The following is a 17,439-nucleotide window of genomic DNA, read 5'->3' as shown; positions in this document are numbered from 1 at the left end:
GATATACACGTATCGAGACCACACGATAACGCGTTATACGATTTCATGGAAAGTCTGAGCATCGAACCAGAGGACAAACCGCCACAATTTACCATGAGGATACGAGATAGACGAGTGCAGACGACTTATCCGGTCAGGCTCACCTGCCAAGTCATCGGACACCCCGCTCCAGAGATCACATGGTACAAGAACGAAGAAGAGATCTTTCAAGATGGTAATTATCTCACTTCACTGTTGGATGTTAATCAATTAAAATTTTCTTTCACTAAAATAATCGATAAATCGATAAGGGGGATGTCGGAGTGACTTCCAAACTGAAACTTTGACTTATCTGCAGGGAAGTAAGAAATGTTGGTAACGTCTGTCGGTAAAAATGTCGATAAAACAGACTCACTCCGACATCCCTTTAATTCGTGAAAATTTTTATGTCAATTTTCTATCTCAAATATATTCCTTCCTTTAGACCGTCACATCTTTTGGGATGACGACTCGAATTTCCATACTCTGGAGATTATTCATTCCAACCTCGAGGACTCCGGATGCTATATGGCGACAGCCAGAAACATAAACGGCTCGGTGTCCTGTCGATGTACCCTCGTGGTGGACAAGGGTATTCGCGCTTACATCGCTCCGGAATTTCTACGCGACCTCGACGCCGCTTATACGATTCAGCTAGGTGGAGAACTACGAATGTCCGCACAGCTCGAGGCTTACCCGAGTGTCGGCGTGGTGTGGTGAGCTATCTACACGGAAAAAACAACTTCATTAGTACAACTGAATTTTTTATTATCTGAGAACCAAATAAAAAAAGTCCTTCCTATAAGTTTCCACTTGGCTAATTGCTCTCAGTTATCTCAACCGAACTTTAATATAGCTCAATGTTCAAATGAATGTTTTCAGTCACAGTAACGGAGATGTTGTTTCTCATCAGTGAGTTTTACATCTGGTCCCCATTCAGTTACACGAACTGAAATGTTTTTTCATGATTGTCTCACTGTCTTTTAAGCGATTTTCTATCGTTACTTCTCGTCTTATATAGGCATCGCGATGGTATTCGCCTGCGACCTAGTAGAAGGGCAGTGATGACCCTGAGTCACGACGGTGCCGTCCAATTCTCTCTAGCTAATATTACCGATCGCGACGCCGGAGTTTACACCTGCACCGCAACGAATGCGGTAGGACACACAGAGACAAACACCAGAGTAGCTGTGGTAACATCCACGAGCCAGGATCACTCATTCATCGATAGATCATACAACATTACGAGTGCAACTCCGGATATACCGTAAGTCGCACCATAATTTCGACGTGTCCCAACTGTGAAGTTTTAACAAATGTGAAATCTTTCAGGTATTCTAAGGAGCCTCTTTTCGTCACGAAACCATTATCAACTGAAGCGGTCGAGGGTGACACAGTCATCATACTCTGCGAGGTTGTCGGAGATCCCAAGCCAGAAGTGATATGGCTGCGCGACTTTCTGAAGGTGAGTTATATAGTTTCGCAAATGGAAGCTTGATCAGCGTTGAAGTTGTGAAATTGGTCGTACTAACCAAATTTAATAGTAAAACAACAAAATTATGTGGTTGCTGCAACCACAGAACAATTGCTGAGTTACGGGCGTTTCAGCAATGACGATATCTAGTTGTTCCAACCAGTGTGTATTCATGGTAAATATCACCCCAATCACCATCTTACTATCACACAAAGATAATTAAGACAACTAGGATAACTGATATAACCATACTGCTCACAATTAAATATTTCTAGTTATGTACACTATGTCTTTTCTTCTGTGTGTGCAAAAGATGAAACGATACGTGTGCAACGCGCGCCTTGACTAGTCTTGTGGGTCGAGTTAGCCGTAGAATAATGACTGACAGAGCGTATTATACGTACAAGGGAACGAACAGAGCATTGTATGCACCGAGAAAGTGGCATTGACATTGATCGAATGTTAACGATGCGTTACGTCACGATGCACTTTTAACACGAACAGAAGAACGAAACGCAACGTATGGGGAAGGGACTCGCGCTGTCAATCGCCAACTTACGAATCCGCAATCGGCAAACGGAAGTGGTGCATTGACCGACGAAATCTACGTTCATGGTGTCCGCACGTCACCCCAGAATATCTGCATTAATCGCGAAATATACGTGCGGAACGGTGTCCCCACTTGTCGTCAGCCAGGTCGGCTCTCCTCACCGATGGATTGGTGCTGTTACGTACGCGTGGCAAAACAGTCGCCGCGTAACTTTAGCGAACGAACAACTGCTCCGACTTTTGATCGCCCACGCTGCACGACGTCGTCGCGCTGTGCCCCACGTGTGAAACGCGAATTATTATTTTCATTAGACAATCACCCCGCGATCTGTGTCTCTAGAATTTGTAGCGATCAAACGCTCGATCGATCTGAACGAAAAAGTCGTCGGAATAATCAGATTCAACTCAATGCGGAATACTTTAGTGTAAGTGCATCATCGAACTATCAATTCAAGTGATTGCTCACGTACACTAAAATTGTTCTCAGAGAAGCAATATCCGAAAAAAAATATCTGAAAAATAAAAAAGATTTATTCAGTAAGTACTAATGACATATTCACTGAAACTTAAAATTTAAACTTTTGCTTTCATGAAAAACGTCAATTTTAGGAAAATATATATTTTTTCATTTGAAATGAATTTTTCTTTAATATAAAAAAAATATATATATATATATATATATTAGTACAAGTGAACATATTATTAGAACCTACCGAATAAATTATATTATATATTTATTTTTTTCATATTACTTGTCTCAATATAGGTAAAATGGAGCGAAACCGAAAAATTCTACGAGAAGCAAATCGGATAAGACGCGATCGAGTAAAATTGTTCGTCGAGCTGATGGATTATTAAACGCTCGTGTTAGAAATTATTACGCGAAGGTCGCCCATCCGCGCGAATCCCTCCTTCTTTCGTTCATAAAGATGCGAGGTGAATGCAAATACAGTGTACTCACTCGCCTAAGCAATTTGATAAGCCAAATATGTCCAGGTTGATTTCAAGCGCGGTTACGATCGACAGAAACCGACAGGCGAAAGTGAAAAATCGCCTCTCACGATGAACGAAGAGACATCACCTCTAATTGAGTCTGTGTTTATTATCTAATTAAGTTCACTGTGTCTGTTAGGCACAAGCGAATGCAAATCGTTGTACATTGATATAAATTATAGCTCTTCGAGCATGTCCTTGCTGCCTGTCTTTGGCGGCGATTTATGGCGCCTGTCTTTCGCAACAGGGAAGTATCCCGGCGCATAAATTTGAGCGCGGGCGAACAGGAGCGCGATGTGACAGCTAGCAGATTGATATATCCCAACGTGACTTCATTATGTCACGCATCTCCGCGTCTAAACGACGGCTATTAATCCAAATCGAATCGGCGGATTCGCGACTCGAACGGCGGGATACATGAACGTGAGGGGCGAGCATTAACGCACGTTGTGCGCTCGTGTATCACGCGCAACCAGATCAGACTGCAGCGATCTGTTCAACTTTCGCTCCCTATATGGGCTAGAGCTGCTGACGAAGACATCTCTCGTTTCTCGCTTCTCTCGCTGTCCACTCCGTACTCGTGATCCGGTACCGCATGCTGAGTTTCAACCCTGCGTAATCTTGCGTCACGCGTGTCCAAAATCCGTCCGCACGATGACAAGCGCAGGTGATCATAGCGTACAGTTCGTTAAAGGACACCCAGGCGAACATAATCGCGTGCAATAAGGTAAAAGTACAAATGCCTGAACGCTAATAACACTGGTATCTAATTCTGCAGAGAAAAGGTTGCCATAGAATTTTTTAACTAAGGAATAGATCAACGTTTTGTCGTAATTGACTATCCCGTCAATTCTGTCATATATGCTACTTATTTTTTTTTAGATTAATTAAAAAATTACTATTAAGAAATTTTCTGTATTTCTAGCGAAATTTACTACATTCCTTAGCAATATAAACTTTACTTTACAGACTATTCTTGCACTAAAAACACAGTAAAATTGAAAAAGAATTTATATGAGAGTAAACTATAATATTATCTCTCCGTGTGTGGACATTTTTACTGTTTTGGTTTTTACTTAAACTTTCAATATAAAATATATATGCGTATGTTGAATATATACATCTATTCTACGTTAAAATATTCGTATTTAAAAATCAAAATAATAAAAGTGTTAGGTTATTAGTATCCAGGCACTGGTACATTTATCTTAATCACGATCGAGGACACGTAGAGGCGTGACGTTAACCGTTATGCAATGTAATGCATCCTCGGCGTTTATTATAGTGTCGTTTAGGTTCTACGCTGTCAGTGAATGATGTTGCTCGCGGAAACATCGACATTTGAATCGCTCCTCCAAGTTGCTCAAAGGTTCACTTATGTGCGACTGAGCTCTCTTATATTTCCTCATCAATTTAACGTTCCAATGGCCGAGTTATCGCACGTGTTATTACTGTCAGCAATAAAACTCGCGTGTCGTGAAGTGAACAGAGCAGGTCGATAAGAAGTTATAAATATTCTCAACTCGATCTGATTACGCTAAACACATGCGCCTTGCGGGTCTAGGATTGTCGAGATCAGTCGTGGTTTCATGCAATTTCCGTCTTGCAGCCCGAGTATTACAGGGACGCGCCTCATTTCCGGCTGGTAGGTGCAGGACCACAATATCGGCTAGAGATACCTTATGCCAAACTCGACTTTACCGGAACGTATTCCGTGATAGCTCGCAACTGCCATGGGGAAGCTAAAGCTATAATTTCCTTGCAAATCTACGCCAAAGGTAAGCTTCGAAAACACGCGAAATTCGCTTTCAACAGTCGTATAAAATTTAATCTGGCGGCTTCTTCAGGTCAAGGCAAAGAAGACCAAACGCAAAAGTCGTCTCACGGGTGAGTTATTGCACTATTTTTATTCGACTCGATTATGGTTTATAAAAATTACATTATTATATTTGTATATATTGTCATATTTCCTATCGTTGATAAAATGTCAAACTTTGCAGGAAAGTGCTGACTCTGCCGATTATAAAGAGAGAACTGCGAGATCTGAGGTGTTGCGACGGCGACGCCGTCTCCCTCGAGTGCAAAGTTTACGCCACGCCGGAACCGCCTTTGGTTCGTTGGGAACGAGGAGGCAAAGTGAGAAAGAGATAATTAATGCGCCTTAATATCAACATAGCCGGTGACTCGCGATGCAAAAAGTATCTCTCGTAGATTATAACTATGGTGGGCGACTTCGCTGCGGAATTCGATGGCGAGACGGCGCGACTGAGTATTCAACATGTCTATCCCGAAGATGAAGGAGAGTACACGTGTGTGGCTTACAACGACCTCGGAAAAGCGTACACGTCAGCTTGCCTAGTCGTGGATGGTAATTTTGTATAATTCTCGGCTGCTTTTGACAAAAGCAGCTTCGCCAAACGAAGACGCGCCGCTTTTCATTTGATGTCTCTGAGTCACGTTCGTATTTATTATGCTAATTATCGGTCGCTCTCAAAGCCTGCGCAGTGACGTGACTGATGAGCTCGAGTTAATCATAAATTTGCGCAAAATAGCGCATTAGCGTACTCACGCGACAAATCAGGATTCATAATGAGCATAACCTTCGTCCCTCGTACGTCAAGGATAACTGTCCGCGCGTTTTTCATGATTTTTTTTTTTTAAAGATATTCGCGTCATTATCGTGAGAAATGAAATACATATGTTGTAGTACCCGAAGGAAAAGAAAATATCCTAAGCCAAAGATTGACGAGGCCGATAGGTTTGCTGTCAGCGGGATCGACGCCGAGGTCAACGCCGCGATCGACGCCCATCAGAAGCCTGTCGCCGGCGGTTTCACGTAAGTAGCACCGAAAAAAATATAATCTCATGCTTAGCGGGATCCTCTTATACATGACCTCGAGAGGATCCCTTTAAGATCAAAAAGAAAATATCCCAAATACAATATTATCTCCAATATTATAAAAAAAAAAAAATACTCAAGGAAAGCTCATTTTCTCTTGCAATTTTCCCAAGAAGTAAGATATAGAGATGCAGTGATGTAGATTCTGAAAATAATCTAGTTAACGTCCAGTTAACAGTCGTATTAACGGCCTTTAGATGGACGCGAATTCAGATCACCACAAGTGCTATCGAGAAGGGGCACGTCAAAACGAACAAAGGTTTGCCCGCCCAAATTTTACGCGGTGCCGCACAACCGCCTGGTCCAGGAGGGTGAGACGGTGCGTTTCCAGTGCGCGGTGGTCGGCCACCCGGCGCCCTGGATAAGATGGGACAAGAATGGCATCATCGTAACGCCGAGCGCGCGAATCTCCATCAAGGAACGGGACGACGTGAAGATACTCGAAATCGTCGACGTGATGCGGGAGGATGCCGCTCTCTATAGAGTGACGGCGGAAAACGATTTCGGCCGGATCGAGGCCAGCGCCCGTCTCGAAGTGATAAGTACGTATTGTATGCTCGTGAATAGTACAATACATTTTATCTGTACACTTCTTCGAGTGAAATTTCGCTCGAAAGGTAGAGTGACAGCCGAGTCTCTCAAATTCAAGAGACTTGTTTTGAGTGAAAGGAAGAGAATCCCTAAGGCCGGTTTCACCCTCTAAAATTAAATCAAAAATATCAGAAACGTTATATTTTTGTAAGATCTATTGAAATAAAGTGATTTTAGTCTAAACGGACATTATTTTGGTGCCTGTTTACACTATAATTCTAATTACGAAAAAACTATTTGTGTAGATATTTAGCAATATACGTTTCTTTAAAAATCATACTGCTCTCTACAAGCTTCCTCAGCGTCTCCAGTACCAGTTCACATTCTCACTGTACTGATTCCAGATAGTATATATTTCAGTGAATCTCAACATGACATTAATTAAAACATGACGATAATTAACCTAACGACAATAAAAAAATGATCCTATAGAGAGCAGTATGATTAAAAAAAAAACATATTGCCAAATATCTACACAAATAGTGTTTTCATAGTATCGAGCGCGCGCGCACACATACACACACAAATATAAAGAGATGATATGTAAGTGACATAAGAGCGTTGGTGATAAAAATGGGATTAATTAGAATTATAATGTAAGCAGGCACCAAAATATGTCCGTTTAATGACTTTATTTCAATACTTCTTACAAAAATATAACGTTTTCTGATATTTTTGGATCAATTTCAAAGGGTGCCAAAAACTGACCTTAGGGGCTTCCCTTTTTTCACTCGAAAAAATTTAGAGAATACATTTAGAATTAGTTTGAGAAATCCGTCGTGCGTTTGACTTTGTTAGAGATTAATTTATTTTGCCAAAAATTAAAAGTTTAAATTTCCAATATTCGCGCTCACTCTCTCTGCATTGTGCGATTAAATTTAAGATTAATTAGAATTAGAAAATTAGGATTTTACGTACGTATAAAATATAGCGTGACTCTGTCCAATACTGTCGAATTAATTGGTGGGCAAAAGGTCGATACGAATCAACAAGTCGGACTATCAGGACTAGAAGCGCCTCGCCTAGGACCTACCCTACGTTCGATCGAAGTCTTTTGCCGACTACCAGCAGAATAAACGGGCGTTTGCAGTTGGAATGTCGCGTGAGAGGAACGCCGAGCGTGACGCCGACGTGGTACAGGTAAAAGCGCGGAGACTTTAACGCGTGGTAAATCCGCGGCTAGAGTTTCATCGTGAATCTTTGTCTAGGAACGGCCGACCGTTGGAACGATCCGCCCGAATAAAGAGATACTTTGACGGTGCGACGGCCAAAATCGAAATATCGAAAGTGAAAGCTAGCGACGCGGGTGAATACACGTGCGTGGCGACCAACGTCCTTGGATCGACGAGGAATAGTTGTCAGGTGAATGGATGTTGAGCATAGGCTAATCAATCGTCATTTGCGCCCTAAAATCCCACGTTATGTTATTTTTTGAACTTGCAACATCCGCAGGTAAACGTGTTACACTCTCACGACTCATCCACCGCGGACAAGGACGCGCCACAGTTTCTGCAACCGTTGCCAGAAGAGTCGATTGTGATGGAGAATCATCCTCACGAATTTCAAACTGGAATTACAGGTAGAAATCGATTTATCTCTCTATTATGTAGACTTGTAGATAAAAGACAAAATTCCTTTAACTTTAAGAATGTTATACTTAGAATATTTTGAGAATGAGATTATACTTTTCTGAATGAGGAATAATCAAATATACTTCATAGTGAAGCCTTTTTCACTCTCACTTTTTCATGTTTCAGGTACACCTCCATTCACGGTCACTTGGTCCAGAGATGGCCGCGAGTTACCCGACAACGATTATTATAAATACGTTCTATACGGAGACGGCGGCGTCGCTCTTCGATTACCGGAGGTTCGTCCGCAAGATGCAGGTGAATACACCTGCGTGGTGCGAAACAATTTCGGCGTTGCGTCGTGCAGCAATCTTTTCGCCGTGCAAGGTATAGTATCAAATTATGGCCTCTCTACTTCAATATACATGTTGTCTAATTCTTCATGTTGTCTAATTCAGGCTACAAAGACGTTGCCAAATTGTCGCCTCAGTTTACAAAGACTCCGTTGTCGGCTATTGTCGCCAAGGGTTCCGCAGCTTGTTTCATTGCTCGAGTGCAATGCGGAAAAGCCACGGACATCGTTTGGACGATCAACGGGAGAGACGCTCGGGAGAATGCGAAGTGTAAGGTACGTGAAACCACCGAAAGTCCATACATTATCCTGAGTATTGTAAACATTGCGTCACATTTGCATAATCGTAAATGGTTATTTGCGTTTTCGTAGATCGAGAGAAACGGCGGCGTCAGTATCTTGAGAATACGCGACGTAACGTCACGCGAAACAGGTGAAATCCGGTGTACTGCCACCGTGAGCGGAAAGGGTCTGTCCATCGGCTGCGTCGCGAGACTGCGATTGCGACATTCAAACGATCTCGGTAATCCCGCAATGGGATCCGAAAGTGGTCAGTCATACTCCAAGTTGTTAACGCCCGACAACGGTGATTTCACGAGCACACCGGGAAGAGTCGCACCAATGTTAAAACGTCGACAACCATGCGAGGAGTCCCCAACACGCATCAGGTCGTCCTCGTTTCCTCGGCGAAGCGCACCATCGTGCACCAAGCATGCTTCTCCTTTGGCCACGAGAAGATGCGCTGTTAACAACATACCGATGAACGCCCGAAAATCACGATTTGACAGCGATCTGTCAATTGCCAAGCACGATTTCGACAGTAAGACAGCGGTGACAAAACTCTCGAGCGACCGGGGATCGTCGTTCTCGTCGAACGACGAGGAAGATGCAACGGACAATCCTAAGGCGTTACCGCGGAAGGCGTCAACGGAATCCCACGGTAAGGAAAGTGACGATATCGGAAGCTGCATGAAGAATCGAGTAGCTGGCCCGCAAACAGAGCCAAAGTCCGACGAATCCAACGACCGAGAGGAAATAATCTGTTGGCAAGAAGATCAAAGTGAAAAGAATGCGGAAACGCGCACGAAGAAGCCGATACGAGCTTCAATTATTAAAGAGCCAAGTGACGTCATCGTATTTAAAGGAAACAGGGCGGTACTGCAAGTCACTTATCAAGGACGTCCCGAACCAGCGGTCAAGTGGCTTCGAGTGGTACGTTCGATTTTCCTGCTTGTAATAATATCTCATCGATTAAACGAGAGAAACATCCGTTTCCATCTACAATAACTAAATTCCTATTAAAGTTTCGTTTAGGACTGATATTATTATATAATTCTGATCTTCCACGCGAGCGAACGAGAGAACAGGTTTCGGCGCAGTTAAATCGGATAATGGAGTGTACTAAACAAAGAAGCCACTGTTCTCCGCAGCAATGAACGCTCTGTTTCGCAATTATAACATAAACTACATCAATATAAATCAGCGCGGTCGTCTAAATAAGCTCCATCGTTTCATATCGCGAGTGCTCGTTCGCGATCTTCGCATACACTGTGAGGAATAATTCGATAAAAAATTACAAAACCGGGAATTTCCGATCAAAATCCAATCAATTCTTATATCCGATTAAACTTAATAAGATACTTCCGATGGCATTTCATCAGACAAACCGATGAAAAACTGAAGAACCGATATTTCTCATCAAATGTTTCCTGATGAGATATAAAAATTAATCGGTATTTGATTGGATCTTGATTGAAAATGTTCGTTTAATAATTTCTTAACGAATAATTTTTCTCTCACCAAATGATTAAACTACAAAAGATATGCAAAATCGGCATGTATCATTTGGTGAGAATTGCTTGTCAGTGTACAGAAATAACGTTATCAGCTATCTGAGACAGTTGCGTTCGCGGTCGATCGGCGGGAAATGTATCGCGAGCAATTTCTTGTGACAAGTATCCCTACTCCGTCGAAATTCGACGTGTCAACCTGACGCAAATCAATCGGTCTCGCTACACACAGGACCGGTGGTAGTGTCGTTCGTTTGCTCATCTCTCTCGTTCGCCGCGCAATCGAACACGCAGCTGCCGATTAATCAACATTATCTACGGTGTTTATCTACGATGTTGTGTGAATTTCGACGCCAACAGCGCGGAAAGCAATATAACGCCGCAGATAATGTTAATTAACGCCAGCTGCGCGCGCGACCGCAGGAATTTTTTTGGGAGATCAATCAACGCGGAGCGCGTTGACGTACTTGACACGCGCTCACCGGACACGTAACGTCGCGATTTCAATTTAAGAATCGGCAACTGCTGCCGGGCGAGAAGATCGACATCGACACCGGGGATGGTGTGTCCCGCCTGACGTTGGACGACGTCACGTACGACCACGCCGGAAAGTACGAGGTCTCGGTGGAGAACTCAGCGGGCAAGGAACGCAGATTCTTCAGCTTGGCGGTAGAAGGTGAGCTGTTTATATTTTTCGTACACGCTTGGGTGCGCGATTCGCACAACGAGACGTTGCGATGCGCTGGCCGAAGTATGACTTGGCGCTTCTGGTTGACGCTTCGCCTTGGATTTGATTGAACTTAATTAGACGACGGGGAGTCTCGCCGATAGCGTAATCGACCGTTTCGGCGAAACGAGACCAAGACTCCTTCCTCCCACACGGTATCGTTTCGCACGCGTTCATGAGCATGATTTTAAAGAACGTGACGTCCACTGCGTGCGTATTGTTGCACGTGCGTAAATGCGTGCGTTGCACGGTCCAGTTCCTCTTCTCTCGCGTACAAGGCAGACGGCAGTCTCACGTGACACACCGCGCAATAATTCCTCCTTCCCGCACTTCCACCGTCGCTTGCTCCGTCGCGGTAATATCAGCTCCACCTCTTCTTCCTCTTTCCTTGAGATCACCGTGTGTCTCTTCTAAGCGTCGCCGAAGACGCGCGTGTACTGTGAGAAGGGACATACGTATCGAGCGACGCGTGCTTCGACGACGTCATGCGATGTTCGAGACTCTGTTTCTTCATTTTTCTTCAGAAAATATACGTTATCAATTCAAGTCGGTCCTTATCACTTCGTAACATTGTCTTATAGTTTAAATTAATCCCACAGTCCACGTACAAGATAGTGAGGTAACGTGATAAGTTGCTCTCCTTTCGAAGAATCGACGGTGACGCGTGCGAATGTAGTGCTTAAATAATTCGTTCTTGATACGACAAGATCCTCATCTTCGCTCAGGTCCACCGGAGCCACCCGCGGACAAACCTAGTATAAACCTGAGCGTTGGTCAAGCCACGATTGTCTGGCGATCACCAGCTTACGACGGAGGCCGTACAGTGATCGGGTATACCGTGGAGGCGAAACGTGCCGGTGAAAGCACGTGGATGGTAATCGCAGAGTCTTGTCATTCGTTGAGTCAAACGTTGCCAACAACTCAAAGCGATTTCGTGGTACCAGGCGAAAGTTACTGTTTTCGTGTCCGGGCTGAGAATATTCACGGTCTCAGTGATCCTAGCATCGAGTCCGATCCCGTGAGAATTCCTAGGCGTGGAGAGACGATGTTGCAAGAGGAGGAAGAAGGTAACTAATGTACCTGATATGATTAATTTAATCTCTAGTCTCCAAATATCTTCGAATTAAATTCCAGCTGGAAAATAGAGTGACAGCCAAATCACTCTAATTTAAGTCACTCATATAAAGCATTAAAATATAATTAGAGGAATCTTTCTCATTCTTAGAGGAATCTTTTTATGTCATGGCCTTAAGAGAATTCTTCTAAAATATCAAAAGGAAAATATTTCAATACCCCAAAAAAGAGCTCTAATTGCAAAATGCTATTCTCTGCAATATCATATCCTAAGCGAAAATTTTTACCGAAAGAATATTTCTCTCTTTCAGAGTTGTAAAAAAATATTAAATAAATATTTCTCGATTTAATGATTGATTTGAACCAATATGTTTCAATTCGACTAACTGACTAACTGACGATTAATTTAAACAAAATCAATCGAAGAATGTTTAATTGACAGTTGATTTCGACGAGTTCAATTAATTATAATGAGATAATCATTCTAAATAATATTCATTTTATTTTTTCAGAAAATTTCGAACCGAGCTTCGAAGCTCGCATAGTCGAGCCGGAAGAAAGTCGACTCTTCGACGAGAGATACGACGTTCACGAGGAACTGGGTAAAGGCCGATACGGCATAGTGAAGAAGGTGATCGAGCGTACGACAGATATGTGCTTCGCCGCAAAATTCGTCAGGACAATCAAAGCGAAAGATCGCGAGCAGGTGCGCGAAGAGATCAGGATTATGAACGTGCTGAGGCACCCGAAGCTTCTGCTGCTGGCCGCGGCTTATGAGAGTCCTCGTGAGACCGTGATGGTCATGGAATAGTGAGTATATCTCAGATTGATCGTTAGATCGACCGCCAACGTGTTGAACATCAATGACGATGCTCTAACCCCGAGTCTCTCTTCAGTATTTCAGGCGGTGAACTGTTCGAGAGAGTAGTGGCCGACGATTTCACTTTAACCGAGAGGGACAGTATTCTCTTCATGAGACAGATTTGCGAGGGGGTCGAATATATGCACCAAAATAAGATCGTGCATCTGGACTTAAAAGTATGCATTACAAATTTAATTGAACGCAAAAAGGATGTATAATTATGTATAATTAAATAATCAATCATTTGTATAATCAAATAATGTATATAAAAATAATTGTGTATATATATAATTATATATCAATCCCCACTGAGGATTATAAATTTCATGTTTCTTATAAATTTCTTATACATTTTATGAATTTTGTTTCTTATAAATTTGTTTGTTATAAGAAATAGTTTCATACAATTAAACCTTTAATTATATATGATTTGAGAACAAAATTCATAAATAATTGTATGTAACAATTGTTTCTCGCGTGGTTTCTTTCTGTTAATCGTTTCGTTCGTTTTCCAGCCAGAGAACGTGATGTGTCGCACGCGGACTTCTCACCAGATCAAGTTGATCGACTTTGGACTGGCTCAGACACTGAAGCCCGACACGCCAGTTAGAGTGCTTTTCGGTACACCGGAATTCATTCCGCCGGAGATCATCGGTTACGAGCCCATCGGCACCGAGTCAGACATGTGGAGCGTCGGTGTGATCTGTTACGTTCTGTGAGTTACCTTTGAGCAATTATTTCTATGCGGCACAACGCGCGCTCGACTATCTAGTTCGACATCGTAAGCGACTGACATTGTAAACAATAATCGTAGATTGACCGGTTTGTCGCCGTTCATGGGAGATAATGACGCCGAGACTTTCGCCAACATTACACGCGCGGATTATGATTTAGAAGACGAAGCTTTCGACGCCGTTTCAAACGATGCCAAGGACTTTATCAGTGGTCTACTCATTAAACGGAAGGAGTAGGTGTTTCATTCATTTTTGTTTTTTTTTTTATACTGAGAACAAGATATGTGGTTGATTTAACTAAAATTATTTTTTAAGTTTTTAAGTTATTTTTTGGCCCAATCATATTTTTTGGTTATTCACCACGGAAGTAGTGGTAGTAATATGCATATAAGTTATTATCACTAATATTATAGTAGAGTTTAAAAAAATATAATATTATAATAGAATAAAAAAAATATTTTTCTTGACTATAATTCATAATAATTATTTCTCTATGTGATTATGTGTTACAAATATCAAAAATTTTTTCTCGGTATAATATATTTCGTTCTTTTCCTTCCTTTTTTATTATTTAACGATATCACGCGAACTTGAAAACGTTGCACATATCAATTATTTTCGACACAGATTACGTATGTCAGCCACGCAATGTCTGCAACACCCATGGATGGCGCAACGTAAGGCGGCTATGAGCAGGGTGGTTTTGCCGACAGACAAACTAAAGAAATTCATCGTACGGAGAAAGTGGCAGGTGAGTGCCGCCAAATACATGACGCATACATGACGCATTTCCCAGAGAGTTTTATGACCGTTGTTTCGTTAAAAATGTTAGGGTAGCTTGAAATAATTTCAGCATGCGTTTAAGCTTCGAGTGTGCATGCGTTGCGCTGTTTATTTCGACAGAAAACAGGAAACGCCATTCGCGCATTGGGAAGAATGGCGATGCTCTCTGCGTACAGCAGACGTAGTCCCACAACGACAGCAGAATCGTCACCTACGCTTGAAAAACAGTTCGACAGCCTCGAGATGCAATGTCCCGACGATGCGATTAAGTCGAGCCATGCTAAAGTCAATGAAAATACGGAACACGTCGAGGTACAAGAAGTTATGCACTCCTCTTTTCTCTCCTGTGTGATGGGAAGAAATATGAATACACAAGAGATGTCGATCGATAATACCGAACGCAAGCTCGTCCCCGAAGCTCGTGAGGAAGAGACTGCTCATACAGATGACTCAACACAGGCAGTTGATCATGAGAAAAACTTCCAGAACGTCAGTTCAGTTATGAATGAAGAATCATTGATGAAAAAAAGAAACAGCTCGAGTAATTCTTTAGAGCGGATTAATATCGAGGAAAAAACGTTCGAATTGACTCCAAAGCAAAGTATCCTAGAAGATATCCCGGCACATCCGCAGGTCATAGAGTCGGAAGAGAGCGAGGAACGCGGCAAAGAGAAATCCTCCGAAGTAGAACACATTGTCTCGAGATCGCAGGCATTTTATAGAGTTCTTCGACAGAATTCCCGAGATTCCGGAATAGGTGATTGTCAAATGACTTCCCCGTTGCAAGTGGACGAATTGGGAATAGTGTCTACCATCAAGGAAGAAGCGGATGAGTCTGAAGGCAAACGAATACCTAGAAGGGAAGAAGCGATGAAAAATCGGCGAAGCTCAACGTCGGGAATCCTGACCACTTTGGCGCGTGGCAAGGAAAGCTCTTTCTACGATACGGAAAGTATCTGGAGCGACGACAAGGTAGCTACAAACAGTGGTGTGACTAAAGCTTCGTGTGAAATTAATCTCGACCGAAAAGGTGTGTGCGATTGCAATAAACTCTCATTTACGATATTGACCGCCAAGGCAAACAGGGAAGTTAAACTGATGTCAAAATGATTTCAAAATATGATCCAATTTTAGTTTGTCAAAATGATGTTAGGTGGAGGTTAGACATAGACATAACATTGTAATCTTTTCTCCTTTCTTCCATTAAGCATTAAATATCTATCTATTTCATTTTAAATGCAAATAGAGCAGCGTAAAGATTTCGTGTGACTACTGAAGATTCTACTCATGCAAACAACAATTCATGCAGGCAACAAAATCGAGCGAAACTTCAGGCAATTATTTATTTTGCATCTTGAAAAAATAAAGTATCTTCTACATTAAAATAATTTATTATTATTGTTAATAATAAAAAAGATTATTATATATATATTAAAGAAAAAATAAATATTTGTCAGTTATAATTGAAACTAAAAAAAAATCAATTAAAACACAAATGTAAGACGTAAGTCTTATAAAAAAAGTTTAAAGTTTTATTATTTTGATCAGCAACTCAGGTCAACTTTTCTGAACACTGTTATCTGAATAGTCAAATCGTGTTGATTAATCTTGTTGATTATTCTTATATCATAGATTTTCATAATAATAAGCATATATAATCTAAAAACATAAACGTTTTCTAAAAATAAAAAAAAAACAATAAAAAAGGAGATAATATAAAGTCATTTTTAAGTCATCTGAAATCGAGATTTTATGACCAGAAAATGACACAAATTTGGTCAGTTTGATATCATTTTGACTTTTCTGTTCTCCTTGGGCATGTATCGCGGACAGTGAGGTAACCTTGTTAGCATTCTATAATTGTCTGCAGTTGCCGACGAGAATACGGATGCAAGGATATTAATCGGACGTACCCGTGACAAGTTCGTGCCAACTGGAAACGTGAGCCGCACGGCCAGGATATTCGAGAGGGACAACGCAGCATCGAAGTCGGATGAATCGCAGGTGTCCGCGGCGCAACGTGCATATCCCGCTGCAATAGTCGCCGGGAAGCCGTACAACGAGAGAATACAGAAGGCCTTCGCGTTCTGGAACAAATGAAAATATTTTATTGATGTATGTTCGTTGAATACAATACAGATCGCACGCATACACATATGAACCCGAATTAAAGTGTTATTATTTGAAATTTGTCTAGATTTGAGTTCAAAATTACGTGAGAGCTGTTCGGTCGAATCGCGATTACAAATATAAATGTCATATATATAATTCAACTGAAATATATATAATTCAACTTGATTCTGACTTTGAATAAAAATCTGAGTATCTGAGACAAGTTTCAGATGATTATTACTACAGGCCATATACACTTAGCTACTGTACGTAAAAACGCAATATACAATATGTAGTGAAGCAGAGAAGTCGATATAACAGCCTCAAAACATTTCAGAGATTTGTAACTTTGATCGATTCGATCGATCGCGCCGCAAAGTCTGCGAAGAAGCCCGACTCAAATAACATATTTATTGATATCGCAAACCCTGCTTGTGTTTATTTAAACGCTAATAATTGTACTCGCAAGCTAAAACGACCACTCCTATATCGAAAATATGCTCGTGCGCGCCTTGTATCGTTCGTATTGGGCTTGGATTTTAATTTTGAAACGTTAGATTTCTCTGCTACATATTTATGTGCAATCGGCTTGATTTTTTTTTATTTGGTGAGGTACACTTTATGGCACGAAAATGCGGAAATTTTAAACTGAGAGATGTCCATGTATATAGTTGAATACGTGATGTTTCGCAAGCGAATGACGGTATTATATCTAGTATTATATTTGGCTGAATACATAAGTGTACTTTGAATTATTCATGCAAGTTGCCACACCCTCGCGCAGTTACATATTGTTGTCAAGTTGAGACGGGCAAACAACATCTGTATTATTACTATAAGTTATTTACATAGGAAAATAAAGAATATATCTACATTCGAGCGAGTTATGTTAACGCGCTTGCGCATAGAG

The 17,439-nt window shown here is 41.6% G+C and overlaps 1 protein-coding gene across 6 annotated transcripts in view; it reads left to right on the top strand.

Moving 5' to 3' along the window:
* LOC116846386 overlaps positions 1-17,405 on the top strand; it is a 53,911-nt gene extending 36,506 nt beyond the window's left edge. For 2 of the 6 annotated variants that reach the window (XM_032820130.1, XM_032820124.1), the window contains 25 exons: positions 54-214; positions 464-734; positions 1,040-1,285; positions 1,351-1,483; positions 4,644-4,812; positions 4,882-4,921; positions 5,035-5,170; positions 5,246-5,402; positions 5,742-5,870; positions 6,131-6,475; positions 7,499-7,664; positions 7,733-7,886; positions 7,977-8,103; positions 8,282-8,482; positions 8,554-8,723; positions 8,820-9,659; positions 10,751-10,913; positions 11,690-12,031; positions 12,551-12,848; positions 12,935-13,076; positions 13,416-13,615; positions 13,715-13,867; positions 14,262-14,385; positions 14,538-15,447; positions 16,288-17,405. In XM_032820130.1, the coding sequence (XP_032676021.1) occupies positions 54-214; positions 464-734; positions 1,040-1,285; positions 1,351-1,483; positions 4,644-4,812; positions 4,882-4,921; positions 5,035-5,170; positions 5,246-5,402; positions 5,742-5,870; positions 6,131-6,475; positions 7,499-7,664; positions 7,733-7,886; positions 7,977-8,103; positions 8,282-8,482; positions 8,554-8,723; positions 8,820-9,659; positions 10,751-10,913; positions 11,690-12,031; positions 12,551-12,848; positions 12,935-13,076; positions 13,416-13,615; positions 13,715-13,867; positions 14,262-14,385; positions 14,538-15,447; positions 16,288-16,517 (6,007 nt within the window). In that variant the 3' untranslated portion in view covers positions 16,518-17,405. The remainder of the gene's footprint in view (positions 1-53; positions 215-463; positions 735-1,039; positions 1,286-1,350; positions 1,484-4,643; positions 4,813-4,881; positions 4,922-5,034; positions 5,171-5,245; positions 5,403-5,741; positions 5,871-6,130; positions 6,476-7,498; positions 7,665-7,732; positions 7,887-7,976; positions 8,104-8,281; positions 8,483-8,553; positions 8,724-8,819; positions 9,660-10,750; positions 10,914-11,689; positions 12,032-12,550; positions 12,849-12,934; positions 13,077-13,415; positions 13,616-13,714; positions 13,868-14,261; positions 14,386-14,537; positions 15,448-16,287) is intronic. The other 4 variants (XM_032820126.1, XM_032820125.1, XM_032820128.1 and 1 more) reach the window with 4 other exon arrangements.
* Positions 17,406-17,439: the final 34 nt, after the last annotated feature.

The sequence above is a fragment of the Odontomachus brunneus genome, unplaced genomic scaffold (assembly GCF_010583005.1).
Source record: "Odontomachus brunneus isolate Ranch 3 - 2012 unplaced genomic scaffold, Obru_v1 Obru_scaffold_063, whole genome shotgun sequence".
NCBI lineage: Eukaryota > Metazoa > Arthropoda > Insecta > Hymenoptera > Formicidae > Odontomachus > Odontomachus brunneus.
The sequence above is the reverse complement of the archived record's forward strand: the minus strand, read 5'-3'. Positions and strand labels throughout refer to the sequence as shown.